This window comes from Tiliqua scincoides, chromosome 5 (genome assembly GCF_035046505.1).
Source record: "Tiliqua scincoides isolate rTilSci1 chromosome 5, rTilSci1.hap2, whole genome shotgun sequence".
NCBI lineage: Eukaryota > Metazoa > Chordata > Lepidosauria > Squamata > Scincidae > Tiliqua > Tiliqua scincoides.
In genome coordinates, this window is record NC_089825.1 from 123013170 (window position 1) to 123039896 (window position 26727).

The 26727-nt window shown below is 44.7% G+C and overlaps 1 protein-coding gene across 1 annotated transcript; it reads left to right on the plus strand.

The window, feature by feature from the left end:
- The first annotated feature begins 1690 nt into the window (after nt 1-1690).
- On the plus strand, nt 1691-25764 carry SEZ6L2 (seizure related 6 homolog like 2). The gene is made up of 18 exons (XM_066627747.1): nt 1691-1763; nt 5710-5937; nt 6458-6775; nt 6904-7037; nt 7821-8013; nt 9409-9594; nt 11066-11237; nt 11672-11835; nt 13801-13995; nt 16560-16698; nt 18159-18355; nt 20771-20965; nt 21882-22073; nt 23284-23475; nt 23600-23638; nt 23763-23880; nt 24902-25004; nt 25735-25764. Exons 1-18 carry the CDS (start codon nt 1691-1693, stop codon nt 25762-25764), a joined length of 2868 nt encoding a protein of 955 aa, XP_066483844.1.
- The last annotated feature ends 963 nt before the right edge of the window (nt 25765-26727 follow it).

The window sequence follows — 26727 nt, forward strand, 5'->3', positions numbered from 1 at the left end:
CGGCCTTTTCAGTCACACTAGACGCTGTTCCAGAACCACCTTTCAGAGCGCGATACCATAGTCTTTCAAGACTTAAGGTTGCCAACTACTAAAATAGAATAAAATCCACTGCTTTTGCTGGATGCTTACCTTGAATTTGCAAGAATAATTACACAAATTCCTGGCAGGGCTACGCTGCTTCACTTATTTGCAAAAATGAATTGACACCACAATCCTATGCATGTCTACTCAGATGTAAGCCCCATTTAATTCAATGGGACTTACTCCCAGGTAAGTATGTATAGGACTGCAGTCTAAAGTAAGGGCTCTGCTGGGTTTTCAACCCTTACCCAGTCGCATCTTGTTAAAGAATTTACTTCAGTATTATTAGTATTAAAGTATTATTTTTTATTATTAAAGGATTTACCTCAGTTGTATATTAGGCTATATTTTTGCAACAAAATTTAACTTTTTTTGTTTTTTTCCAAACATTTCCACCCCCGTGGAGTTGTAAAAATTGATACTGAACACTGCATAGTGTTGCCTTTGCAATTTTCTAGGGACATTCATTTATTACTTTCAAAAGAAAAGACAGAAAGTCTTTCATTTTATTATTGATCTGGAGAGGACTGCTAATCTGTAATTATTTTACAAAAAAAAAGGTCAGCTATTGCTGTTCTGCCTGCTCATCATTATAATTCCAAAAAAAAAGTCAGTTATTTTTTTCTTCATTGCTTTTGGAAGCCATATATACCTATAGGCATCTACTAGGGTGGGGGTGGGGAATCCATATTCTACATTCTGTAAAAGGCTACCCTAGGACCCAGAGTAATCTGTAGCTAGCAGCTGCGTTCCTTTTGCAAAGGCACAGACTGCCATCCTCTGAGTTTCATTGTCAAGGACAGACAGAGAGAGAGAAAGAGAGCAAGAGAGAGAGAATGGATAGATATTCAGGGTTTTATGTTTTTTAAAACGGCAGTTCACTGCATCCATATCAATTTTTTTCTTTTTTCGGCAACATAAGGGCTGCATTGCTATGGCAAGGTTGGGGAGCATGCCTGTGGCAATAAATTTACAGTCCCTGAATGTGAGGAATGTATAGGTGATTTTTCAGGTAGGCGTGTATATAGGTGGCTTGCTCACAGGTTTTGCTTAAGAGTTTCTAGGCAGCCTAAGGGCAGTACCATCCAGTCCATTCATCTTGCCAAGAAGCCAGAGAGCAAGTGCCTTTTCATATGCAAAGAAATCCATCTCTTGTCCCAGCATTTTCTCTGCCCAAGTGAGGTTAGGTGGCTGCCCCATACTTTTGGCAAAACCATAAGGGGAGACAGAGAGAGATCCTTTGCTAAAGGGGCCTGGATGGAATCTAAAATGATAAGATGTCCTGCTACCACCTCTTAAAGTATGATATATAAAGAAAAAAAATCTGTAGCATCTCTCTCTGATTTTTAAAGAGGTATTTAGCATTGTAGGTTTGCAGACCTATAGAATAATTGTGGACTTTGGTCTACAGAAATCGAGAAGTGCGTATTTCCATAACATAAAGTCTAGATCTTTTTCCAAAAAAAAGGGGGGGGGTGAGAAATAGCTATTGCAAGGGAATCTACTGCATTTTCATTTGCAAAGCAGGCTCCTGACTCCACTGCTCCCTTGCCTGGTAGGAGAAGGAAATAGCTAGACTAGGTATTCTGCAGGTCTGAAGAAATCCAAAATGGGCTGTTCAGAAAAAGCAGCATCCAGAATGCTGTTCCTTCTGCTGCTTTGCTCCGTGCCTCTTCTACAAGGTAAGAGGCAGGCTGTGGGGAGAGGGGCTTGTGGGGGGAGGGGGTACCAAAAGGGAAAGGGCTTGTTGCATTTTGCCTTTAGAATGACAGTATTTTGTACTGAAATACATCCCCCTCCCCCCCCAGGGTGCAAATGGCAGGTGGGTATGTTGAGTGAGCCTGGTCTTGCAAGCAGTTGAATGGTGTTTTCAAATATATCTTTAAAAAGAATTCCTAAAAGATTTTTCTTCATTGCCTGAAGACCTTGGCATATTTAATGCAGCTCTGGAAGTGAGATGGTAGTGGGAGGGTAAAACCTCAGAGTGAGAACTGATAGCCAAGGATAAGAGGAGATGGAAAATTTGGTGCCCAGAGCTGGGGGGGGGGAGGAACAGGAGGTGTCTGTACCTTGCTGACAAAAAAGGGGGTTACTCCTCTTTGGGGTGTGTAGTAATGAAGCTTCAGAGATAACAAGGAGTTCTTAATTTGGGGGTGCTACAGATCATGAATGATGATCTGTATAAAAGATTGCACAGTATAGTCTAGGGAAGGCTGAAGGTTACCTATGGCTTTGCTTGTAGAGCATGTCCCCCTGCAACATTGCAAAGGGGAATATAAGGGAACAAGATTATTGATGAAGGGAAGGGGGGGTCAGGTTGTCGCAGCACATTGTAAGTAAAGCAGAAATTTGGGGCTGACCCTCGATGGAAGGGAGGTTACTGAAGTGATTACTGACATGACTATGGTTAGCAGCTGAGCTGAATTTTGCAACATGGAGGCCAATGAATTGGGGAGCAAAGAGATATTAATTATGTAGATATGTAATTATACAGAGAGAGAGAGAGAGAGAGAGAGAGAGAGAGGCTGTTGGCTGTTGCAGGCAACACTGCAAAGGAAAACAGATTTAGGAGTATTGCTGAAGGAGACACAGTTTTTCATGCAGTGTAGAAATGGAGCAGACATGTAGGCATTCCTGAATAAAATTGGGTACTTTGCAAGATCAGACAAAGGTGTACCCAAATATAGGAGTTGAGGATTGTGGTGGTTATGCAATATTGTACAATTTGGGGGTGGAGATAGTACCATGCAGTTGAACTAAGGGTTAAGTTAATGGAGCTATTTGGAAAATTGTAAAGCGAGAACTTTATAGGTGACATATTTCTAAACTGGGGTTCATCACTTGTGCAGCTTTGCAAATGCAGTTGGTGTTAAAGGTGGGGGGCTCTCAGGGTTGCTGGACATATTTGGGGTGCTGAGTTGGGGCAGCAGAAGACTGGCTGTGAGGAATCATGGCGGCAAGGAGGCAAGACATGGGGTTGCAGGGATGCTGTAGGGCAGAATGCTGAAGATGGTGTTAGGAGGCCAGGCCTAGGGTTACATGATGATTGGGACTCACTGCGAGGAAGCACCTCCATCAATCCAGGAACAACTGATCTGGTAGGAACACATTTGCCAGTTCAAGAGGTTTTCCTGAGTTCCAGTGAACTGTGCCTATCCCAGCCTGAAACTGCAAGTGTAACAGAACATTTTTTATTTTGGGGACGGAATGGAAGAAAAAAATGCATGCATACACCTAGGAGGTCTTGTAAGACTGCACTAACATGGTCTTTCACCAAAGATTCTCTTTGGCTGTTTTGTAACTCCTCTGCCCCACTCCAGAGACAGCTGCTTTTGATTTTTGACACCAGACACTGAAGTAGGTGGTGGTGGGGGGAATGGACACATCCGCAAACAGGATAGGCAAGACTTCCCACTCCATGGGGTGTCTGCCACTTTGCTGTGGGGTGGGGGTGGGAAATAACTGGGCCCAAAGGCCTGCCAGGCAGCTGGCCTTCTTAATGGAGCGAGTTCAGAGCAATTAATGGCTTGCCAGCAGCTGCCAGGATCTCACATGCTGGCAGTCGCCTGCGGCGGCCACGGCTGTCACTGCCGAACTTGTCACATCAAGGCAGCAAGAGTGATGTGTGAGGCTCATCATTCAAGGCCCTTCAGTCCCTGATCTGCAGACTCCCCTGCCATCCCAACACTGCGCTACCTCTTAGCATCTGCCAACACCCTTCAAACTGCACCCTGCATCCTAGCCACAGGCTCTTTTCCAGCCCAGCCACCCCCTCTCTGTTCTCCTGGCTCCAAGGCCAAGCTTAATGTGTAAAATATGGAGCTAAATGACGCAGCCTTCTGCAGTAAAACGGGAGGAGGGAGGAAGGCATTCACAAGATCACTTAACACACATTAGTTCCCAGTGTGTCTAGGATCACACAGCAGAAATCACTGGCATCTTACCCCCTCTCTGGGTACCAAGTTTGCTGACAAGGTCACTTAATATGGATTAGTTACCATGTTCTAACACATTTTATCCACCCACTCTCTTTGCAAGATCGCTTAACTCCAATTTGCTACTTTGTTTTTAATACTCTCTAATCTTATATGTTCATGAAGCTGGGATGGATAAAGAAAAGGGCTTGTTTTTTCTTTCCACTAAGTGGGTGAAATAGGTATTAGTGGATGAAATTGGTATTTGGGTCTGCTTTAAGTATTGTAAGAACTCTGGAGGGTAATTCAGTCTTGAACAGAAAACACTGATCAGCATAGGATCATGGGAACGTACACTGAGTGAATGGGGGAAATCTACCCTGTTGCCTCCCTTTTACAACCCCTGATTACAACTGTCAACAAAAAAGTAGTTAAAGTTGCAATCCTAAACACATTTATGTTATGAGTAAACTCCATTGAATCAATTATGCTAAAGATTGGTAGGAAAGAACAACCATGTACTGCTTTTTTCCAGATTAATTAATCTGGAAAAGCAGTTAGGAAAGCAAAACTTGATGCCGGGGAGGGGTAGGATAGGTCAAAGTGTTTTACATTTTTCAGTGCTACCCTACAGAGCAGAGGATTTCGGGGCAAAAAATATTTATAGTTCTTAGATGCCATTATCAAACATAGCTACCAGGTCAACCTGAAGGCTGGGATTTATATCCAGTTGAGGTGAGAAAGTCTGTGGCCCTGAGCTCCAATTGTGGGGGGAAGGAAGGCCCTTGAAGGATGTCTCCAAGCCACATCTCCTGACCCCCCCCAGTTTTATACCAAATCCTGTATTCTTCTAAACACAGTAGCTAAGGGGGCATTGCAAAAGATAAGGGGCTAGGGCCCCTCAACTCCCTTGTAGTTTCAGCACTATATGACTAAACTTTAACCAAGTGATGGAGCAAAAAATCTCAAAGCAGCAGTGAATTTTACAGATACGTATTTTCTACTCCAGCAGAGGCCAGACTACAGGGATGGACAATCATCTCATTGACAGTCAAGCAGGAAGTGGCCGCATTTATAACATCAGAGATTATTGATAATTGAGTCTCCTTCCTCCTTTGCCTACTGTTTAGTGTCCCATTTAGTGATTTTAAGCTCCACTAGACCTCCTCTCTAGGCCACAGTTTCTGTCTGAGGCATGATTTGAATCTAGACTGGTTGTTGGACTTCATTCTTCCTGCCAAGGGGCCTAATGCTGCAAATTTCACCAGGCTCAAATGGGCAAACCTAGCGCCAGTACACAAGCACTGCCCAGCCATATATATAAGAACATAAAAAGAGCCCCGCTGTGTCAGGCCAAAGGCCCATCTAGTTCAGCTTCCTGTATCTCACAGTGGCCCACCAAATGCCCCATGGCCAGGCCTAGACTCTTTCATTCTCAGTCCCTTAGTATGTCATGTCAGGACGGGAGAACACGAGTTTTCTGTGGGATGAAGAGCTGGGTATATACACAGAATGAAATTGTGGGGGTGGTGGTGGGGGGAGACCAGGGCCACAGGCATGAGAGGGTCATTCTGCTATGTGCTGAGGGATGCAAGGAAAGATGTCAGGTGGTGAAGAAAACGTGTTGCTTTGTTTAACTCTTATTACTCTAACCCCCATGGAGCTCAGGGTGTACTGAGGCTGAAAGGCATCCCATAACCCTTTGTTCCCACAGGACTGCCCCTCTGGGAAGGCGACGATGTTGTCCCTGCTACTCCCTCTCCTCAACAGGAGGCCCTCTCGTCAGAAGCCATGGGTGGACGCAAGGAGGAGGAGCTGGGGGTCTCGGCTGAGGTGAGGGGGTCCTCGCCCCCCAACCCTGAAGGCCTCTCTGAGTTGCTGCAGGGGGCACTGCTGAGGAAGGAGTTTCTGGGGGACGAGTTGATGGAGGAGCCCATCCCTGGTGAGAGAGAGAAAAGAATCCAGGGAGAGAATGTGTGGGGTGGCAGAGCGTAGGAGGGCTGGTGCTTCCTGCAGGGGCTGCTGAGGTAAAGCAGGGTGGCAGAGGGGGGAAGGACTCTCTCTGAGGTGGACCGGATGACTACTAGAAGACAGGTTTGATCATTTATTAGTATCAATATTTCTAGGAGTTATAAAATAATACTATGCTTTTGGGGTGCACAAAACACTTCACAGGTATCATCTTGATGTTGGTAAGATAAATATTATGATTCCCTTATTGCAGAAGGTGAGTGACTTACCTAAGTCCACCTAATGAGTTCATGGCAGAGGCAAGACTGGAAGTGGGGGGGAGGTCCTGATTTTCAACTTTTTGAAAAGCACCCCATGGAAGACATTTTGAGGAGAGGCTTTTGTACAAGATGGGTGGACGGATACTGTGATAGGAGTGTTTTCCTCTTTACAATTCTGATTCTCATCTCCTCCTTTTCTTTACCTTTCTCCCTACCACCACACTGCCCCAGGAGGTAGCCCTTCCACCCTGCCGCCATTCCATCCTCCTGCCCAACATATGGATGGCGGGATGGTCCCAGAGACCTCTGAAGCTGCAGCCACCGGCCCTTCCCCTTTGACCACTGCAGCACCTCCCACTGGCTTCCTTCTCACAACCCCCCCAGCTTCAACAGCTGCTGCTCCCCCCCGCCTCCCGCCTCCCCCGGATGAGACGGGATCCACCAGCCAACACATCTCTGCCACCACAACGGCCTTCATCCCCGAAGGTGATGAGGAGACCACCACCACGCTTATCACTACAACAACCATCACTACAGTGCACACACCTGGTAAGCAGTAAGGGTGTGGCAGGGTGGGAAAGTCCCAGAATTGGTTGATGAGGTTTGCTTTGGAGAGGGGTTCCTTATGTCATGCACAATGACTATAATGTTCATTGTCTGTGTTCCTCTCTCTCAAGTACTTTGCAACAACAACATTACCGACATGGAAGGTTATATTGAATCTCCAGATTACGCTGGCACCACTTTCTATGGGGGCCTAGATTGCACCTACACTATCTCTGTTTATATGGGCTTTGGGATAGAAGTACAGGTAAGTGGCATGGTGGAGACAACTGGTTAAACTCAAGCTAGGGAAAGTTGACTGTTTGTTTCTTTAACCCTTTAAAAGAAAATATTTGCTTAACAGATAGCACAATAGTCTCTCCTGTCATCCTTGCTTTTTGTGCTCCAAATAAATATTGTTTCATTGTCTATTCACCAGACACCTCCCCCCCCCCCCCCAAAAAAAAGATCTGCTTGATTACTATAACTAGGAAGGCTCAAATGTTTCTACATGATTTTCTCAGATGGTGCAAATTTTGTAAGTCTCACCCGACTGTTGACACTCTCAAAGAACTCTAAATGGTTAGGGAGGCAAGTCTTACTTTCACAGAATCCATACTGATTTTCTTTCAGCAAGGCTTGTTCTTCTCAGTGCTCCATACTTTTTTATTTTATTGAAGCATAGAGAAGAACGAGCCTTGCTGAAGGAGAATCAGAATGGTTTCTGCAAAGGAAAGGCCCACCTCACTAACCTTCTGGAGTTCTTTGAGTATCTCTACAGGCACATGGATGGGGGAGATCCAGTTATCATTAGACATTCAAAACATTTTTTTTTCTATCTGTCCTCCAGGCAAACCTTATATCCATGTCTTAAGAGAAAACATTTGCACTAAACTCTCCCCTCTCAGAACAATATTCATGTCTGCTGATGTAGGAGGGATAAAGTAGATGTGTCCGCTTAAGTAATTTGTTCTTTTTGAGCTGGGGGGTATCTTCCCCCCCCTTCATGTGTTTCATTCTTAGCCTGACCCTGTCTATCTTCCACCATCAGGTGCAGAGTCTGAATCTGTCCAAAGAGGATTCTCTGACAGTGGAGGGTCTAGGAGGGGAGAAGCCTGTTGTCCTGGCCAATGAGTCATTGATGGTTGAGGGACAAGTGATCCGCAGCCCGACCAATCAGGTGTTGATTCACTTTCAGAGCTACCATACCACAACCCCAGGAATCTTCAAATTCCACTATCAGGGTAAGAAATGGATGTTTCTCATGGCCCTTTAAATATGATAGGGACCCATTTTTCAACGCTTTAAGAATGGCAGGCATCCCTTTAACATTGTAAGGGAGGAAAAATGGATCAGGGTGCTTTTTCTTTTCAGTAGTGGCCCAAAGTAACTTCTTCAGGCCAAGGTACAAGCCCACAGATTTCTTAGAGAAGGCAGGTGGGTCTGCTTGGGGGTCAGGCTCTGTTGAGAAGGGTCTGTGACCTGGGTCACAATATGGAGAACCTAAATTGAAAATGGGCCCCTATCTGGCCATTTCTGTAGGTACCTGAGGTCCATGATTGCTCAGAGTGGCCGCTTTTTTCTGTCCAGGAGCTTTTTTCTGTCCTCCTGGCCGGGCTCCAGTCAATCCAATGGTTGCAATGCCTTCTCTTTATATCATGGCTGGTCATAAAACCCGGATCTGTGGTTTGGATCTAAGCCTGCCCATTACACATCCTTGGCTGACTTGCATAGCATCTCCCAAAGCCACACTCTGGTCATAACTTTATTAGGACCAACCAGAATTACACTAAATTTTTAGCAGCAAGCTTTTTAGTTCATCAGAATTCTTTGTCAGGTTGGATGGTAAGAACCGCAAAAAGGGGTCAGGGGAAGGGAGGGAGCCAGGCCTTGAAATGGCCCCTATGGACTTAATCCTTTATCTAGTTTTAACTCCCAACTCCATCGTAAGATTTTTAAAAAATAAAATACAGACCTTTTAGGTCATTTCACCAAACCTAGCTCTCCTGCTTCCCTTTTTTTGCTTTTCTTGCCAGCCAACCTGACAAATGGCTTTAATGAATCTTGTTGCTAAAGGTTTTGTGCCACTTTGGGTGGGTCTAAAACGGTATTAATATAATGTAGCGTTTGGGGTCTTTTTCTTACAAACCTTTACACTACAAACAGTTTTATAGCATTTCTACTAACAGATGGAATGCTTGGCCTTTCTTACCTCTTAGCTGCTGTCTTAAAGTTATCCTGTTGTTGTTGTTCTTTTAACCCCCAAGCTTCAAGCATGCTTTGGAGTTTTGAGTTTCTTTTTTAACTTGTTAGTAATGATAACTCTTGTTTCTGTTAGTGCATATTACAATATGTTGCAGAATTCTGCTCTCCCCCCCCCCCCCCACTCATGTTCAAGGTATATTGCTATGGATCTCTTAGGGGCTTGGCATAAAATTACAAAAAGATCAAAAGCAAGAAGACTGGAACATAGCCAGATTATTTTTTTTGTCACTTTTTGTGTTTTCAAAAGTTTTTCAAGACTACTTCAGAAGAAGAATATTGTATCAAAAAGTAAAATGTTGAAAGTCAAATATCTGTCATCTGCCACCTTGAAAAAAATATTATGAAAATTCTGTCTTTATGCCCCCCGATTGTAGCTTTTCTACTCAGCTGCGGCTTCCCCAGTCAACCAGAGAATGGGGACGTCATGGTGACTGACCTCCATCCAGGTGGGTCTGCCACTTTTAAGTGTGAGTCTGGCTTCCATCTGCGAGGTGAAGAGACTCTCATCTGCCTCAACGTCAGCCGCCCTCGATGGAGTGGCACCAGCCCTGCCTGTGTGGGTGAGTGAAGTGAGAAAGGCAACGGGGCTATATAGCCTTTGCAAAACTTCAGTGATGTATTGTAGAGTAACAACTGAAGGGCTTTAGCCAAGTGGAGGACGAGTTAAAACACTGCACAGGAAGGGAAATGTCCTTTGGTCTCCTGTTGTTTGAGGGACAAACCTCAAGGCATTTTTTTAATGCTGTGAAGTCACAGTGACAGAAGTTTTAAATAGTGAATGGTATGGGGAGAAAAGAAACAGGAACAATTCCCCCTTTTTAAAGCACTAGGACGGGGTCATTCAATCTACTGGTTGCCAAAGAAAAGTATTTCATCTAGCAATGGCTATTAGCCATAAAAATGGAAGCTAAATTATTGACTACTTGTTGGCATCCTTCAGTCTCGGAAGACTATGGTATCACGCTCTGAATAGTGGTTCTGGAACAGAGTGTCCTCTCCAGTGCGCGAAGCCTGGGTAAAGTAGATATGGAGGATAGACTGTTACCCATGCAGCAAATCCCCCCCTCTCCACGTCGCTGAAATGGTCCAATGGAAAGGCAGAGGCCAATACGCTTGGTTCCAGCGGCGTCGCAGGAGTTGCCAGAACGTGACTGTGTTCAGCCATGAACTGCCTCAGGGACTCCGGCTCCAGATTTTGCCTCAAGGTTGACTACTGAAGCCTTTTCCATAACTGGATGTAGCCACAAGGCAGTGGAGGTTTGGGATCAGAGTTTTCCTTCTCTCAGATGAGCTGCCTTCCCAGGTTGACGAGTCCCATCTACCCGGTGGCTGTTTAGTCGCCTCTTATGACAAGTACAGCCAAACGGAGGGCCTATTCTTATCCCCAGCCCTCAGGGGAATTGATTACTAGATGTTTGGGTAAACAGAAAGGAATGTTGTCTCTATGATCTGCCGGCTTGACAGTTTCCAAGGCCATCTGGCTGGCCGCTGTTGGAGTCTGAATGATGAACCTGCCAGCAAGCTTGCAATTTGGATGTAATTAAGCAGTTGTAAATTCTCCAGTACTGTTCAAAGCCACTGCTCAGCATGGCCTAGATCAGTGTTGCAAAATCTTGTGTGAAGCCACCTGGAGCTTGGAGGACAGGGCTTTGTGTGGCCTGAGAGATCTGGGCTTGGGTTTCTTCTCAGCGAGGGTTTTGGTGTATAGCGTTGGTCAAACTTCAGTTTTCCCTCTCTAAAATGGGAATATTACTTGCCTCACAATGTTGTGAGGACAAATACAACAAGGACTGCAAAGCATTTTGATTATGAACAGTGCTATGATTTTTTTTTAAAAAGATAAAATATTTTTTTAAACACAATAATATGTCTGCTATACTTTAGATTTTAGGTAAGCCCCTCTGGGTTTCTTGTCAACTGAAGAGCAAGGTACAAATATTTTAAATAAATGAAATGAAATAAAATGCATAGATGTGCTTGACAATATCAAACAATTGAGAATAAATAATACCCACTGTTAATTTCTTCCAGCTTCCTGCGGAGGGACAGTTCACAATGCCACCCGTGGACGTATTGTGGCTCCTGAGGCACCAGGTGGACCTCGTGGTCGGAACCTGACATGTCGCTGGTTGGTGGAGGCTCCTGAAGGCCAGCGGTTGCATCTGCACTTTGAGAGAGTGGCCCTAGATGAGGATAATGACAAGTGAGGAGCAGGGTATCAAAATGAAGTGAGGAGGGGGGATGAGGAGCCAGGGTTGAAGTAACAAAAAGATGGAAAGGTGGCAGAGAGGAAGTATTTGCATTTTGAGAATGAGGCACACGGGAGAGAGGAAGGACTGGCTGTTGCAGGAATGCGTGAGGTGGAGACAGCAAGGAAAGCCGAAGTAAGACTCAGGGCTCTTGGGAGCTGGGAAGGGGAGTAAGCAGGAGGAGACAGTCAAGGGAGGGAAAGAGGGGTTTGTGAAACATTTGCTCAATAGCAACAGGAAAAGAAAGGACTGGGAGGCAGTGATGTGGGACAGCCCTGGAAAAGTGAGACTGAAACAGCTGTTAGCGGCTGAGGTAGAAAGGCACAGTGTGGTGTGTGTCTTGAGGGTGAACAGGCTCAGTCACCCAGTTCTCCCTTTCTCTTCCCAGACTGATGATCCGTAGCGGGAGCAGCGCCTTTTCCCCAATCATCTATGACTCTGACATGGACGATGTCCCAGAACGGGGCTTGCTCAGTGACGCCCAGTCTCTCATTGTGGAGTTGACTAGTGAGGGTCCCGCCACACCCCTCATCCTCAGCCTGCGCTATGAAGGTAAGAACACCCTCAAAACTGGCAAAGGCAGGCAAGCACTGTATTCTGCCTCCCCCTCCCCTTCTGGGCAGCATATTCTGTTTGCTGTTTATTCTTTGTAACTCTAGAGTGACCCATTTTAAACCCAATAGCATTTAAAGCATCTGTAGCATTTGTGTATACATACCACCTTGGATTTTGGTGGGCATTCCCAAAAGTTAATGAAATAAATATAGCATTTGATGGACACATTCAGACCTGTAAATACAGGGAATAAACTAAATTTATGTAACCATAGCATTTTGGAGAAGGGGTTAATTTGCTAATTTCAGCAGGAACCTAGAATTTAAAAGTCATTTTAATTAAAAGCACTTTTGCTTCATGCCTTTGGCTTGGATACATTATCATCTATGTTCTATTGCGTTCGTGGCAGCAAAGCCTATGACACTGATTTGGCTGAGCTGGTGTGGTGGTATAGTTGTTCAGTGGCTTAGGAAACAGAGCAATTTGTGATCCAGCTTCCGTGAAGAAAGGAACGTTGTCAGTTTAACTGTGTGAAACATCACACAGAGGCAGACTGTAGACTAGCAAGTGGTTGGGTCATAGATAAAAGACAAGGACTCACAGGCCAAGAGACTGAAGGTGGAGGGAATAATAGGCAGTGGACTGAGGGCCCAATCCTATCCAACTTTTCAGCACCTGTACAACCGTAATGCAGCCCCAAGGTGAGGGAACAAATCCAAGACTGTCTCCCCACCATAGGATGCCTCTTCTCTTGTTGGCAACCTTCAGTCTCGAAAGACTATGGTATCGCGCTCTGAAAGGTGGTTCTGGAACAGTGCCTAGTGTGGCTGAAAAGGCCAATTCGGGAGTGACAGTCCCTTCCACACTGGGAGCAAGTGCAGTCTGTCCGTGGTCTGTCTCCCTTGCTATGGGCCTTCCTTCTTTGCCTCTTAGCCTCAGACTGTTGGCCAAGTGTCTCTTCAAACTGGGAAAGGCCATGCTGCACATCCTGCCTCCAAGCGGGCCGCTCAGAGGCCAGGGTTTCCCACTTGTTGAGGTCCACTCCTAAGGTCTTCAGATCCCTCTTGCAGATGACCTTGTATCACAGCTGTGGTCTACCTATAGGGCGCTTTCCTTGCACGAGTTCTCCATAGAGGAGATCCTTTGGGATCCGGCCATCATCCAGTCTCACAACATGACCGAGCCAACGCAGGCGTCTCTGTTTCAGCAGTGCATACATGCTAGGGATTCCAGCATGTTCCAGGACTGTGTTGTTTGGAACTTTGTCCTGCCAGGTGATGCTGAGAATGCGTCGGAGGCAGCGCATGTGGAATAGGATGCAGTGCACGCCCATTGGCACAGCTGCACCAGCACTGGAAAATTGGATAGGATTGGGACCTGAGATAGTATCTGAAGGAAAGCTAGGTGGAGTACTTCACATATGGATTTGAATTAACCAGCTACTTAATTGGCTGCAGGTTTCTAGTATGATGCTGAAAATGTGGTACTGTCGAGAGTTCAGTCCTTTGGGAATGATAAGTCTGCTACCTGTGTTGTATTGTGCTTCTAGTGGTAAAGCCTCTCACACAGATTGAGCTGATGCAACTACCTGGTTTGTTCAGGGAACAGAGCAGTTTGCAGTCCAGCTTCAGTGGTGGAAAGGGACGTTGTCAGTGTGGCCAGGAGTAACATGTCATAAAGGGGATAGCTGTAGACTTGGAAGTGGCCTGGGAAGGTAATGGACAGGGAGGCAAAACGGATGTAGAGTAGGAAATGGACTGAGGAAGAGGCAATAAGAACCCAGAAGCAGTGGTGGATGTGACTTTCAGACTGTTTTGACCAACCAGCCAGTTCTTCAAGTGAACAGTGGATGAATTGCTGCTGTCATCTATTGGCCAGCGGTGATATTGCAGTGGGAGCAATAGGATGTTGTGATGGCACCTGGGGACATTTTCCTGACTCCCTCTCTCCTCTTCTTGACAGCTTTTGATGAAGACCGGTGCTACGAACCATTCCTGGCACATGGAAATTTCAGCACATCAGACCCATCCTATCGGGTGGGGACTGTGGTCGAATTTGCCTGCAGTGCTGGATACATGCTTGAACAGGGGCCGTCAGCTATTGAGTGTGTTGATTCAAGAGACCCCCGCTGGAATGAAAGTGAGCCAACCTGCAAAGGTAATCCTCACTCTCTACTCTTGGCCAGGTAGCCCTTCTGCTAGATTAACCCTCTTCCTCCTTTTCCCTTTTCCTTTCTCCAACCTGTGCCAGTGTCCATCCACCTCCAGTGCTTCTCTGACCTCTCCCATGCTACATATTTTGTAAAAAGAGAACTTCGTGTGTATATTTTGTAAAAAGAAGAAGTTAGTATATATATTTTGCACCTATAAAATCAGACTCAGGCTTGGAATCTGCTTTTGCTGTCCAGATTTAGCCGCCACAGAGGACTACAGGAGGAAGTTAGGGATAAGCATATTTATTTATATACTGCCTTTCCTTCTCAAAATGCTCTTTGGATATTGCTCTAGGCAGTTTACATAGTCAGGCTTTTCTAGACCCAATAAGGGTCTTTACAGTGTTGTTCTATGTATACAGAACCCTTCAAACTCCAGCTGTTATCCTTCAGTAGTGTAGCCAGTTTCTTCTTAGCTGCAGGAAAACTCTGAGCTTTTTGCTTTCCTACCATTGCACTCACAACAGCGACTCTTCTCTGTCACCGTGGGTCACGACAGCTTAACAGTGACTTTTCTGGTCTCTCCTCCAGACTTGTCCCAGTCTGTGCCTGTTTAGCTCCAATAGTCTTCCTCCAGACCACACCTCCCCCTATATTTCCCTAGTTCTGTTATTGCTTGTGGGTTTGCTCAACCCAAGCATTTCATTCCGTTTTCCACATGGAGAGCTTTTTTTTTTTTTTAATCATTTTGGGATCACTGCATGCATGAGAGCTTTCAATTCCTTGATTTTTGTTATTGTTACATAAATTTCATAGTACAAAAAAACCTGCCACATACAAGTGAACAAATGGGTCAAGATTTCTCCTTTTTCCTGTGTTTTATTGTTTTGTGTAAGAAATTGTGTGCACAGGTGCAATGTGTGTGGGGGGGAGGAAGGATGAGAATGATCAGAATGTAGTCAAAGTGGTAGCAAATTGTGTACGCAGTTATCTCTGCAAAGTGTGGAAATCAAAGTGGAAGAACGGTGGATTCCTAAAGCATTGCTGTTACTTCACAATCAAAACCAGGTAATGTCTGGGCTTTTTGCAATAGTTGTGTGTTGTATGCTTCTTTGGGTGTTGGCTGAAATATGGGGTATTAATATTTCAAATGAATAAATAATTTGGAACTCCCAAATCCAGAGAGAAATTTGGATGAGGAACTAGGCCAACCCAAGACCTCCTGGCTCCTGAAGTGCTGTGCCAAAATGCTGCCCTGCCTTACCAGGTGATCTGTCACCCCCTGTTCCTCCTACTCCCTGGGTTGAAAAGGGAACAGGAGAACATAACTGAATGGAAGTGTGGATGAGCAAAGAGTGGTGGGCTGGAGTGGCACTTGCACTCTAGCCCACCGCTCTCCTGTTCTCTACACTCTTTCTCTCTGTCCTCCTCTTTCCTTTTCCAGTACAAGGAGCAGGAGGAGAAACAGCAGCAATGGAGGTAAGAAAGAACATAACATAACAGACATGAACATAAGAAGAGCCCTGCTCGACCAGGCCAAAGGTCCATCTAGTCCAGCTTCCTGTATCTCACAGTGGCCCACCAAATGCCCCAGGGAGCACACAAGACAACAGACAGTGGGCAGACAGAAGTGGGCACTCCCTGCCAATCTGTTGCCTGAGCTAATCACCTCAGTTTCACTGATGACCTGACCCCTAATTTGAAAAATTTTGTAAGGATCTCTCAATAGAACCTTTTATTCATTGGTTGGTTGTTGCACCTGCCCAGGGGCAACATAGATTCTATGTCATAGAATATTGTCCAGCTAGACTTGCTTAGCCAGTTCCTTTTTCTCCTATCTAAAACATGTTTATTTGGCAGTAAATCCCATTGCAATGAAGGGCATTTGCTTCCAAGAAAACATGCGTAAGATGGGGTAAATAAGTAATTTTAACAGGGCACATGGTTGGACTGCTTCAAACCTGGTGGTGTCATTGTCTCTAGAACATGTTTTCTGATATATTTTTAGCCCATGCTCCAATATTGTATATGGTTCTCCTTTCATCCTCATTTTGTCTTCACAAGAACTCTTTGAAGGCTGAGAGACAGTGCCTGGCTCAAGATCCACCAGTGAGCTTCATGGCTGAGTGGAGATTTGAACCCGGGTCCCCCTGCTCCTAGCCTGACACTGTAACCACTGTAGCCACCGGCCTTTTAATGTAGCCACACAGGCAGAAGTGAAGCACTGAGGAAGAGAACAGGCAAGAAACTGTGAGACTCAGTACTGATGTAAGGTGGCTTCAGCAGGGCAAGAGAACCACTGATGGATGCCATGAATTCTAGGGTCAGTGTAGGATCAATGGTGCAGAGAAGAAAAAACAAGTGTGTTCCTCTCAATTTGTTTCTTCACTGTTGCTTAGAACCACTGTTTCTAGGAAGGATGCATACTGTTCAACCAGTATACATGTGAATTGATTCCTTAGGAAAAAGGAAAGTAGCTAGTTTAAAATCAGTTAAAAGTTTGTAGTGAAATAGCATCTTCTGGTTCAATCCATAGTCTCTTCCTCCTGACTCTCTCTTTTCCCTCCAGCACTGTGTGGGGGAGAACTCTCTGAGCCAACGGGTGTAGTCCTTTCCCCTGACTGGCCCCAGTCCTATGGGAAAGGCCAGGACTGTGTCTGGGGCATCCGGGTGCAGGAGGAAAAGCGGGTGCTATTGGACATTGAGATGTAGGTACCACTGCTTCTACTACCATCACCACCACCCCTTTTGTTGGGGACTCAGGCATTGACCATCCCACTTTGTCCTCATGGTCTTCTGAAACCACCATCCATCATTAAATTGACTGTTGAAGTATCTCATCTCATCCATTAAATATGGTAAGGTCTTTATATAAGGTCTTTATATAAGTTTGGGGGCATCCCATCCAAGAAGTATCTTTTGTCACTTAGGTGATGCTTAAATGGCAAATTCCTTGTATTGGTGGGGGGGGGGAGAGGGAGTGTTTAAAACTTGAGAATGGGGAGATGACGCTCAAAATCATTGAGGCTGAAATCCTATGCATAGTTTCCTAGGACTTACAGTGGACTTACTTCAGAGTAGACACCCATGGGCTTGTGCCCTGATTGTATCTGTGAATGGGCATGTTTTAATTATGCAGCAACTGCTGGTTAATCTGTATGAGACCAGCAGTCTGCTAGAGGCTGTATAAAACATGGAAGTGACAAGGTCATTGTCCTACGGAGCTTATAGTTGAAATAAATTATATTAAGAATATTTATATACCACTTTTAAACAGAGCAGTTCACAAAGTGGTTTACATGGAAATAAATTGATAAATGGTTCCCTGTTCCCAAAGGGCTAATACTTAAAAAAAAATAAATACAGCAGACACACCAGCAACACACACTGGAAGAGGGACAGTTGCTCTCCCCCTGCTAAATGTAAGAAGACACGACTTTAAAATGTATCTCTTTACCCAGTTAGCAGGGATAAAATGTATAGGATTATAATTATGGCTTGATTAAAATATAGCAAAGATGGAGTATTTCTGCATGTCACATTTTAATCCCATCTTTTTTCTTCTCTCCCCAACTTTCTCCAGTCTAATCTGGAGGCCCAAGCCTGGTGATACCCACTAGCTTAGTTTGTTTAACAAGGGATTAAAGTCATTCAAGAAGGGTAGGGCTTCTGATAGCTATTAGCTACAATAGCTCAATGGAACCTTCATGTTCAGAGACAGTCTATCACTGCACACTAGTGATAGGGGAGCAATGGATGGTTGTGGCTTTCATGCTTTGCTTGCAACTATAATAAAAGAGTTATTCCATAAAGTAAAATAACTGTCTTTATGATAAGGTTCTGCTATTTTCTGCCCAAAGGGGTGTCACATAAATGTCTACAATACACTCACATTCTTTTTATTGAATGTAAATATTCGGTATTACAAAACATCTTCCTGTTCACTGTGCTAAAACAGGTTTCTCTGAAAGGATTCCACTTTCTTTTCAATTTTGAGGAAGTCTATGACTTATGCTGTTTCTATCCATCCATCGGTTCATCCATCCTTGTACCCATCCATTCATTGGATGATATGAATGTCAGAGCAGGAGATGTGGGCGTGTCCTGCCCCTTCGCTCTCCTTCTTTCCTTTTTAATGCTAGTCCCCATTTATGTGTCTCTCTTCCAGCCTCAACATCCGCAAGTCAGACGTGTTGACCATCTTTGACGGTGGGGATTTAACAGCTCGAATCCTTGGGCAGTACTTGGGCCCCCATCCCCGCTTCAGCCTCTACTCTTCAGGTCCAGCTGTCACCCTCCAGTTCCAGTCGGACCCTGGAGACCCCCTCTTTGGCCTCAGCCAGGGATTCCTGGTGCGATACAAGGGTATGAGAAAAAAATCTAGAACGTTGGCTGGGAAATGGGAGAGAATTTGATGAACTCGTACATCTTGCTTACCCAGGCTGGGAAGATAGTATGTCATGTCAGATCAAAAGTGGGATGAGGCTAAATGGACAGAAGCCATGCAGGAATTCCATGGGATTATGTAATTAATCAATTCATTCCCCTCTGGTCAGTCAAGGGGAAGGGGTTGCTGCATGTGCTACCTCTGGTGGAGGCTGGATTGACAGCAGTGAGGATCAGGGCTTTCTCTGTGATGGCACCTTTATTATGGAACTCTCTCTCAATGGGATTAAGAATTGCCCTGCCTTGTTAGCCTTCTGGTGAGGGATAAAAACTTTTCTGCTTGGCTTTTCCTTCTTAATTTGTTGCTTTGGGGTTTTATGGTTGTAAATGTGTGTGTGTTTTACTGTACTATTCTTCATGATTTTTATGATTATTGTACTTTATATTTTGTTCCTATTTTAGCATTGTACTGTGTGTTTCTTTTCCTCTATGTTGGATGCTGCCTTGACTGCTCCGTTTATTCAGAGGGAAGGGCAAGATATAAATCATTTAAATAAATCACAGAGGATGGGAATCTTATCGTGGAATTTGCTACCACAAGACATAGGGAATACCAGGTGGCTTGAAAAGGGAATTAGACAACTTCATGGAGAATAGGCCTATCAATGACTATTGGCAGTGATGACTATATGGGGCACCCAATTGAGGCAATATGCCACTGAAGACCAGTGCTGAGGAGAAGCAGTGGGGGGCACAGGGGAGGCTATTGCCTTCATGACTGGATCATGGGCATCCTGGCAGCATATAATTTACTACTGTGAGAGGCAGGATTTTTGCCTCTGCTGACCTGGGTCTGATTCAGCAGGGTGCTTCTTATGTTTTCACTCAGATGGAAAGGAGGAACAAATGAACACACTGCGAGGAAAGGAAAAGAACATGTAGGCAAGAGGGTCTGTCTTCATCCAGCTTTAAGTTTGACCAGTGATGGATTAGAGCAGCCATTCTCAATCTTTTTTTTTTTGGCTATGGCCCCTTCGGATCTCTTTTCAGATTCCAGAGGCCCCAGTCAAGCAAGGATACAACACAAACAGATGGACATCTATTCCCTTCTCACAGTTTTCAGTCTGTGGCCCCCTTCAAATGTGCTAGGTCTCCCCAGGGGGCCAGACGGCTCCCATGGAGAATGGCTGGATTACAGAAATAGGGTATCTCACAGCTCAAACCGGTTCTGTTGCCATTTTAGCCTGGAGTGCGTAGGGGTCCTTTATAGACTCAAGATGTAGTGATGGCTTATGTACACAAAGCAGATTCAGAGTTTATCCCAATATTACTATTGCAGAGTTCTTACCCTGAGATAGAATCCTTGTGAATCTGTGTTAGAATCTATGACAGGGAATTCATCCAGAGGGTCAAAATTAGCATCTGTGGTGCCTGCTAAGGGCTGAAAGTTACATCATTAAGCAGGAAGTGACACCATTAAGCAGGTGATGACCAAAAATAAGTACTTCATTCTCACCCAGGAACTCTTTAGCTGCAAATGATAGGAGAGAAAATATGTAAATCTTGATCATATTTCCAAAATATGGGAGAGCCAGTTATCACGCGAGCTGCCCTTTTCGTAGCACCACTTCTGCTGAGCAGTACTCCCTCCAGTTTTTTTCCTCATTGTGCAGTTAATGACCTGCACAGTACATAACCACTGTCACTTAAAGTGGGCCATGGCCAGTCTGATATAACTATAATGACCACACTATCCATATCCTCCAATCTTCCCTCAACCAGCAGTTCACTCTGAAATGCTACCTCCCTCAGTCACCACAGCCTGGCCGGAAGAAGCATCATTTCTATCATTTCTATGCACAGTTGCCTGGTTTCCCTTCTGCAGGCTCCAGCAGGCACAAGGAAGATAAGAAAACAAAGGAAGGCATCTTTCAGCTCCTATTACAACTATTACATGCTGCGCCCCCCGAGGCCAGATAAGGAGCTTCCATGAGCCTAGCCTTATGTTTTACACCCCTGATCTGGGTGATTAAGGAATTCTAATCTAGAGTGTTTCAGCAACATCCCTTTGCTTTCTGGTTTTGTTCATTTATACAGCACGGTGTTTCTCTATGGTACCATAAACTGCACACAGCAGAAAGACGAACCTAGTGTTATTTAGATGATCTCTTATCCTGGGACTTTCAGTTCCTTGCTGTCTTTGATTCACCCTTTCGGTGAGTTTAGAATCAGAGCTAAAGTGAGTTCAGGGGTTACTATCCCAGGATAAACTGCTTGAGTAGATCAGCCTGGAGAATTTCTACATTTAATGGAAGAGGGAGTAAGAAAACCATAGTATAGGGGAAAAGGCATGAGGGAAGGCTGTCCCTTACTCCTTCTTTTCTACTATGATAGAGGTTCCACGGAATGACACTTGCCCCGAGCTGCCTGAGGTGGAGTTCGGCTGGCGCACAGCTTCTCACGCTGCCGTCATCCGAGGGACGGTGGTGACTTACCAATGCGAACCGGGCTATGACATAGTGGGATCTGACATCCTCACCTGCCAATGGGACCTGTCATGGAGCAACAGCCCCCCTACTTGCCAAAAGAGTAAGTCTTCCCACTTCTAAAACCAATGCAATTGATCTTTTTGGAAAGTCCGTTTCAGAACTAGAGTTCAGGATTCTTTTTTATAATGCATTTTATAATGCATTTCAGTTTAGAATTTTTATATACAGTATTTCAAAGGTATAGAAAATACTGATATGCCTGTTAAATTATGATGCATGCATTGAATAACCATCAGATGCTACTTACATCTATCATCAGTTGAGCAGAATCTCAACCCAGTATTTACTGTTAATTATGTCTGCAACAATACAGTACTGGGAAAAATATGTATCAGTGATGGTCATATTTTCCACATGCTTCTTGCAACCTTTCCTAATTCAAATAAGGACCTTTCCACAAAGAACGATGCTTTTTTTCCTGATGTATTACTGATACAATCTGCCTTTGTCCAATGCTGGACAGTTAGTCCTAGGAGCCATTAATGGATGGTATATCAGCTTGTTTACCTATCTTGGACCCACTTTCTCTAAATTACTTGAGGTGATAACAGAATTTAGAATATTTCAGGAGGGACTGGGATGGTAGCAGAGTAAAGAAGGAGGACAGCATAATATGTTGGCGGGACAGCAATGGGGAATAGAAAGCAACAAGTTGGGACACTGCAGCGGGCAGAATTTGGAGGTCAACAAAGAGCCAAGTAACTCTTGGCCATGGGTAGCCTTGCCCAGCCTGTAGCTTTTGTCTGCAACAGTTAGGATTTGAGACTTGCTTTGCTTATGAATGAAAGCTGAGGGATGCTTGAGCAATGTCAGGCAGCACTCCCAGTTTCCATATAATACAGGGAAGAGCATCGGCTCCCATGTTGTGAGGCTCAGAACAGGGAACAAGAACCAGATACACAGAGCACCTTTCCTGATCTCTTCTGACTTCCTTTCCCTGTTTGTCTGTTCCCCAGTTGTGAACTGTGCTGATCCTGGGGACATCAGCAACGGCAAACGCAGTGTCTCGGACCGACGCTTCTCCATCGGCTCCCATGTCCAGTATTTCTGCCACGAAGGCTATGTGGTAGAAGGGAGCAACACACTGACCTGCTATAACCGGGACACAGGCACACCCAAGTGGAGCGACCGAGTGCCCAAGTGTGTCCGTGAGTAAAAGGGAATGTGGGGGCACCATGTTTGTGGGGGACCCCAGAGCTGCAAAAACAGCAGCAGCTCAGAGCAAGAGTAATGTTTGCCAATATTCGAGATCCTGAAAGAAGTTTCCTGCAAGTTGGGTGGGTTGATGGTTGATCCTGTCATTTTTGTTTACTGACTTCCCCTTCCCTAAGCACGTGGCATGGTTTGCTTGCTCAGGTCCAACTCACTTAGCATATTGCTAAAAATATTAAGCTAAACAATATTAGTATTATCTAAAAATGACACAAGCTCTGCCTGCAGGCTTTCAGTTGAATAGATCAGATACAAAAGGAAAAAGAGTAGGGAAGAGGAATTCGTTAGATTTATATTATAACATAAAAATTACATTTACCTATTTGATACTCCCAGTCAGAAAATAGAGGTTGGATGCTTTCATTACTATAACTTGACTTAGGGCCAAATCCTAACCCACTTTCCAGCACTGGCATAGCTGTGCCAATGGGACGTGTGCTGCATCCTGCAGTTGGGTGGCACTTATGAAGATCTTCTCAAAATAAGGGAATGTTTGTTCCCTTACCTCAGAGCTGCATTGCCCTTATGTCAGTGCTGGAAAGTGGGTTAGGATTGTGCCCTTAATCGGTATTAGGGGTGCCTGTGAGATATTGTCTCTGCATCCCATGACATATTATGCTTGGCATTCTTGTAGGATGTCTAAAAATTCAATGAAAAGGGTTTTATAACTTACTGGCTTTAATCAGGGGTGTGTTGTGGTCCTGGTTCAGCTGGTAACTGATTGAAAAGAGGAGTAAATAATCTCTTGTCAGTTCAACTTCTGTTGGCGTTCTGAGTATTTTCCAAGAGGAAGACTTTATGAGTGTGCTGCTGGTCCATTTATTTATTCTATTTGTTCTCTACCAGAACATGTAGTACAATATATATCCTGCACATTCTGTGTCTATCTGTCCTTTCTGTTAATTTCTTCTCCATTTCAGTAAAGGCTTCAGCTTGCCTGTTCTAACCCAACCCCTCTCTTTTTGTTCTCTGATAAAATGCTATGCGCATTGATAACCTGCTTCAGGCCCTGGAGAGCCTGAGCTGTCATCACACTTGGCCAAACTGGACCTGACTAAGTAGAAGGGAGCTTTGTATGATCTTATACACACATTGAGAAGGTGACATTCAGAGTTGAAACTGAGAAGCCACGTATCTCTTTTGCAGTGAAATATGAACCCTGCCTGAACCCTGGTGTCCCAGAGAATGGGTACCAGACACTTTACAAGCATCACTACCAGGCAGGAGAATCCTTGCGCTTCTTCTGCTATGAAGGCTTTGAGTTGATTGGTGAAGTGACGATCACCTGCATACCAGGGCATCCATCCCAGTGGACCAGCCAACCACCTCTGTGTAAAGGTACAGCATCCCTGTCCTTGCCATCACCACTAGCAGTCCACCCGCCCCCATCTCATCCCCTCCTCTGCTGTGCTTGCCACTCGATCATTCTCTAAACATGCCCTTATCTCTTTCCCCCCACCAGTGGCCTATGAGGAGTTACTGAATGGCCAGAAACTAGAAGGTGAGGATGGCAGATAGGAGTGGGATGGAGAGCTTGGGAAGCTTTTGGGGAGGGAGGAGGCACCTGTGCTTCATAGACATGACATCACTCACATATTCCTGCTCTAAATGGTTTCCCTTTGCAGTGACCCAAACAACGGACCCTTCCCACCAGATGGAAGGCGGCAACATCGCTCTGGCGATCTTCCTCCCCATCATCCTTGTCATCCTCCTGATTGGAGGCATCTATGTCTATTACACTAAGTGAGTACATGCTCAATCAACTCTGGAGGGTGGAGGGGTAGACCCTCAGGGGTCTTTGTAGGCAACTGCCTTGTTGAATGGCACAAGAGATGATAATTGGGTGTAGGTTGTGGTGTTGCAGGTTAAGCTGCTTTGTGGATGAAGAGGCCCATGGTAAGTTTTTAAATAGACTTATGCCCACCTGGAACCTTCAGGTCTAACTTGAAGACTTTCCCACATTTGCAATGCAAAGTATAAAGTCAAGTGAGTTATTCAGCGATTAAGAAAATGCATTCTGTGTATGCTCAGAGAGACCTTCTTTTTCTTGATTTCTTCAGGACTTTTTTCAGGATTATGCCCCAGCATGGAAAACAGGCTCCCATAGTGAGCTAGATGTGGAACATTTTATATGGAAAGACCTTCAGTACTTTGAATTTATTTAAATGTTATGTGCCACTTTAAATGAGTATTGGGAAAGTGGCTTATGGCAACTGTTGGGGAACCACAATAATAAGAACAAGATCACCAAAACTATACATTAACCTTTAGAGGGATTTTTTTAAAGAGGAAATTCCAAAGGCAGGACAAAAAAGCAAGTTGTTCCTCACCCTCAGAGCCACAACAAACAAGGCCCTTCTTATAGTGGCAGATATTTATCTGGCACAAATGAGTGGTACCTAAAACAGGGCCTTGTTTGATGAACTGAGAAGGCTGGAGGATTGATAGAGGAAGAGACCTAAACAATGCCTGACTGGCAATAATAATGTTAAAGGCATAGCTGTGGTGGCTGGTTGGACAGCTGATAAATCTGTTGATTGCCTTTGAGATGGGCTGGGATCTAAATCTAAAATGAAGAATAAATAAATCTAAAATCTGGAATGAAGACATTAGTAGTTACCGTATTAATGGCATTTAAAGAAACAAAAACAAAAAGGAGAGTCAAAATCTAAAAGAGCTGTCAGTTTTCCAACCCTGTTTGACTTGTTCACATATTTAAATCCACCTCTAGCTATCTGTCTCCTTCCCTTTTTTCCACCTACAGGTTCCAGGGGAAGTCCCTCTTTGGTTTTTCTTTCTCCAGTTCCCACAGCTATAGCCCCATCACCGTGGAGTCTGACTTTAACAACCCTCTGTATGAGGCTGGGGTGAGTGGCACGCTGCTCTGGCCAGTTGATACTCCCTCAGCCCAGTTCAATATGGTTGTTATTTCTGTGAGGTTCAGCTTCAAAAAGAAAATCAGAGGGATTTGAATCACTTTTTGGTGTGTGTCCTACTTCCCCAAGCAGTGAGAAATTCCAAGAGCAGTACTATCTGCTTTTGGATCAGTGAGTGCTGGAGACTTAAGGCATTTTTGCAATATTTGCTTTATTTACAAATAGAGCATAAGTGGAGGCAAATATGCATACTTCTGTATATATGGGGTTTCCAGAGACAAAGAGGGACAGAGTGCCTCTGCCTAACCATTGTATAGAAGAGGGAATTTTGACAGGAGTAGATCAATATGGAAGGATTTAAAAAGCTGCACCTGCCAAAATTCCCTCTTCTATGCAATGGTTAAAGGTATAGGCGAGTGCTCCTTATGTTCCCCAATGTTCCCCATTGTATCTGGTATATGTAGGGCATCCCCATACATTTTGAAACAATTATCTCATTTTGGGTAGCCCCATTTTGCTTCCAGTTGGACAAATGCTCAGTCACTTGAGTCTGCTATTAGGATGGATCAATGCAATAGCCCTCTAGCAGCTAAAGTCCCTTGGTGTTGGGGTGGGGGTGGGAGACAATAAAGTGCCAAATAAATGTTGGCAAGGTAACATGTTGGCCCCTGGTAATTTTGTTTCTTCCCTCTTCCTCTCCCCACTTTCCCTTCACCCGCAGGACACTAGAGAATATGAAGTTTCCATCTAGAAGCTGTCTGAGGATCTGTGTTCTTCCCCCAAACCCGAGTGGGTTTGAGGAGCAGCGAATGAGAACGATTCCTGTCTTGGAGGGAATGGTGGAAGGTGGTTTTGGGGGGGCTTAGGGGAAAGGGAGGGGAGGGGGTTCTCCTCTCTACCCCACAGATTTGGCTTTATCCCCTCCTCCCCCTTTTGCTGCCTCACTATCCACTCTCCCAGCTTTGGACGCTGTCCACTCCCCCACCCCTTGTAAATACTGTACCCTCTTCAATGTGCCAAACGCGTTCCACACACAAAAACACACATGCGCACACAACACTTTTTCTGCTTTATCTGTTTTGTTTATTTTTTTTATTTATTGACCCACTCCTCTTCCTATAGTTTCTTCTTTCTTCAGCAGCTGAGGAAGGAGGCTTTGTGCCTCACCCCCTTTTCTCTTGCTTTCCCCCCTTATCAGTTATAGGTGCTGCCAGTAAAAACCAACCTTTGTTAAAAAAAAAAAAGTTGTATACGAACATCACTTGAAACCAGCACATATGGCTTGCAGGATAACTTGCCATAAAGAAGCTGCATTTGACCATTGGGTGAATAGCAAAACAGGCCCTTACAAAGAAAATAAATTGGTACAAGACAGCAAAAACCGGTAGTTGCTACTACAGATTTGTAGCTTAAGCCCATACCTTCTACATGGAAGCAAATTTCTAGTGGAAGCAACTTTCCGAAAGTTTCCAAGGAATTTGGAATAACAAATTGGGTCCTCCGATATAGCCAACAGTTTGTGTTTTGAGATGAGATGGGGCAGGGCTACAGAACATTTGAATTTCATCTGGCCATCCCATAGATAACCTGGTTTTTATACACAGGTCCTACATACTGAACATGTTGACCTACTAGAAAGACAGTGGTAACACAGTGGCCTATAGATAACAGGTGCCAATTCCTCCTATACAAAACCATCAGGTATAATATGGGG

Bases quoted from the DNA above. Each gene is read 5' to 3' on its own strand.
- SEZ6L2 (XM_066627747.1), top strand. From the start codon at position 1,691: ATGGGCTGTTCAGAAAAAGCAGCATCCAGAATGCTGTTCCTTCTGCTG. The intron at 1,764-5,709 runs GTAAGAGGCAGG...TTGTTCCCACAG, and splicing joins CTCCGTGCCTCTTCTACAAG to GACTGCCCCTCTGGGAAGGC. The intron at 22,074-23,283 runs GTGAGTAAAAGG...TCTCTTTTGCAG, and splicing joins CCGAGTGCCCAAGTGTGTCC to TGAAATATGAACCCTGCCTG.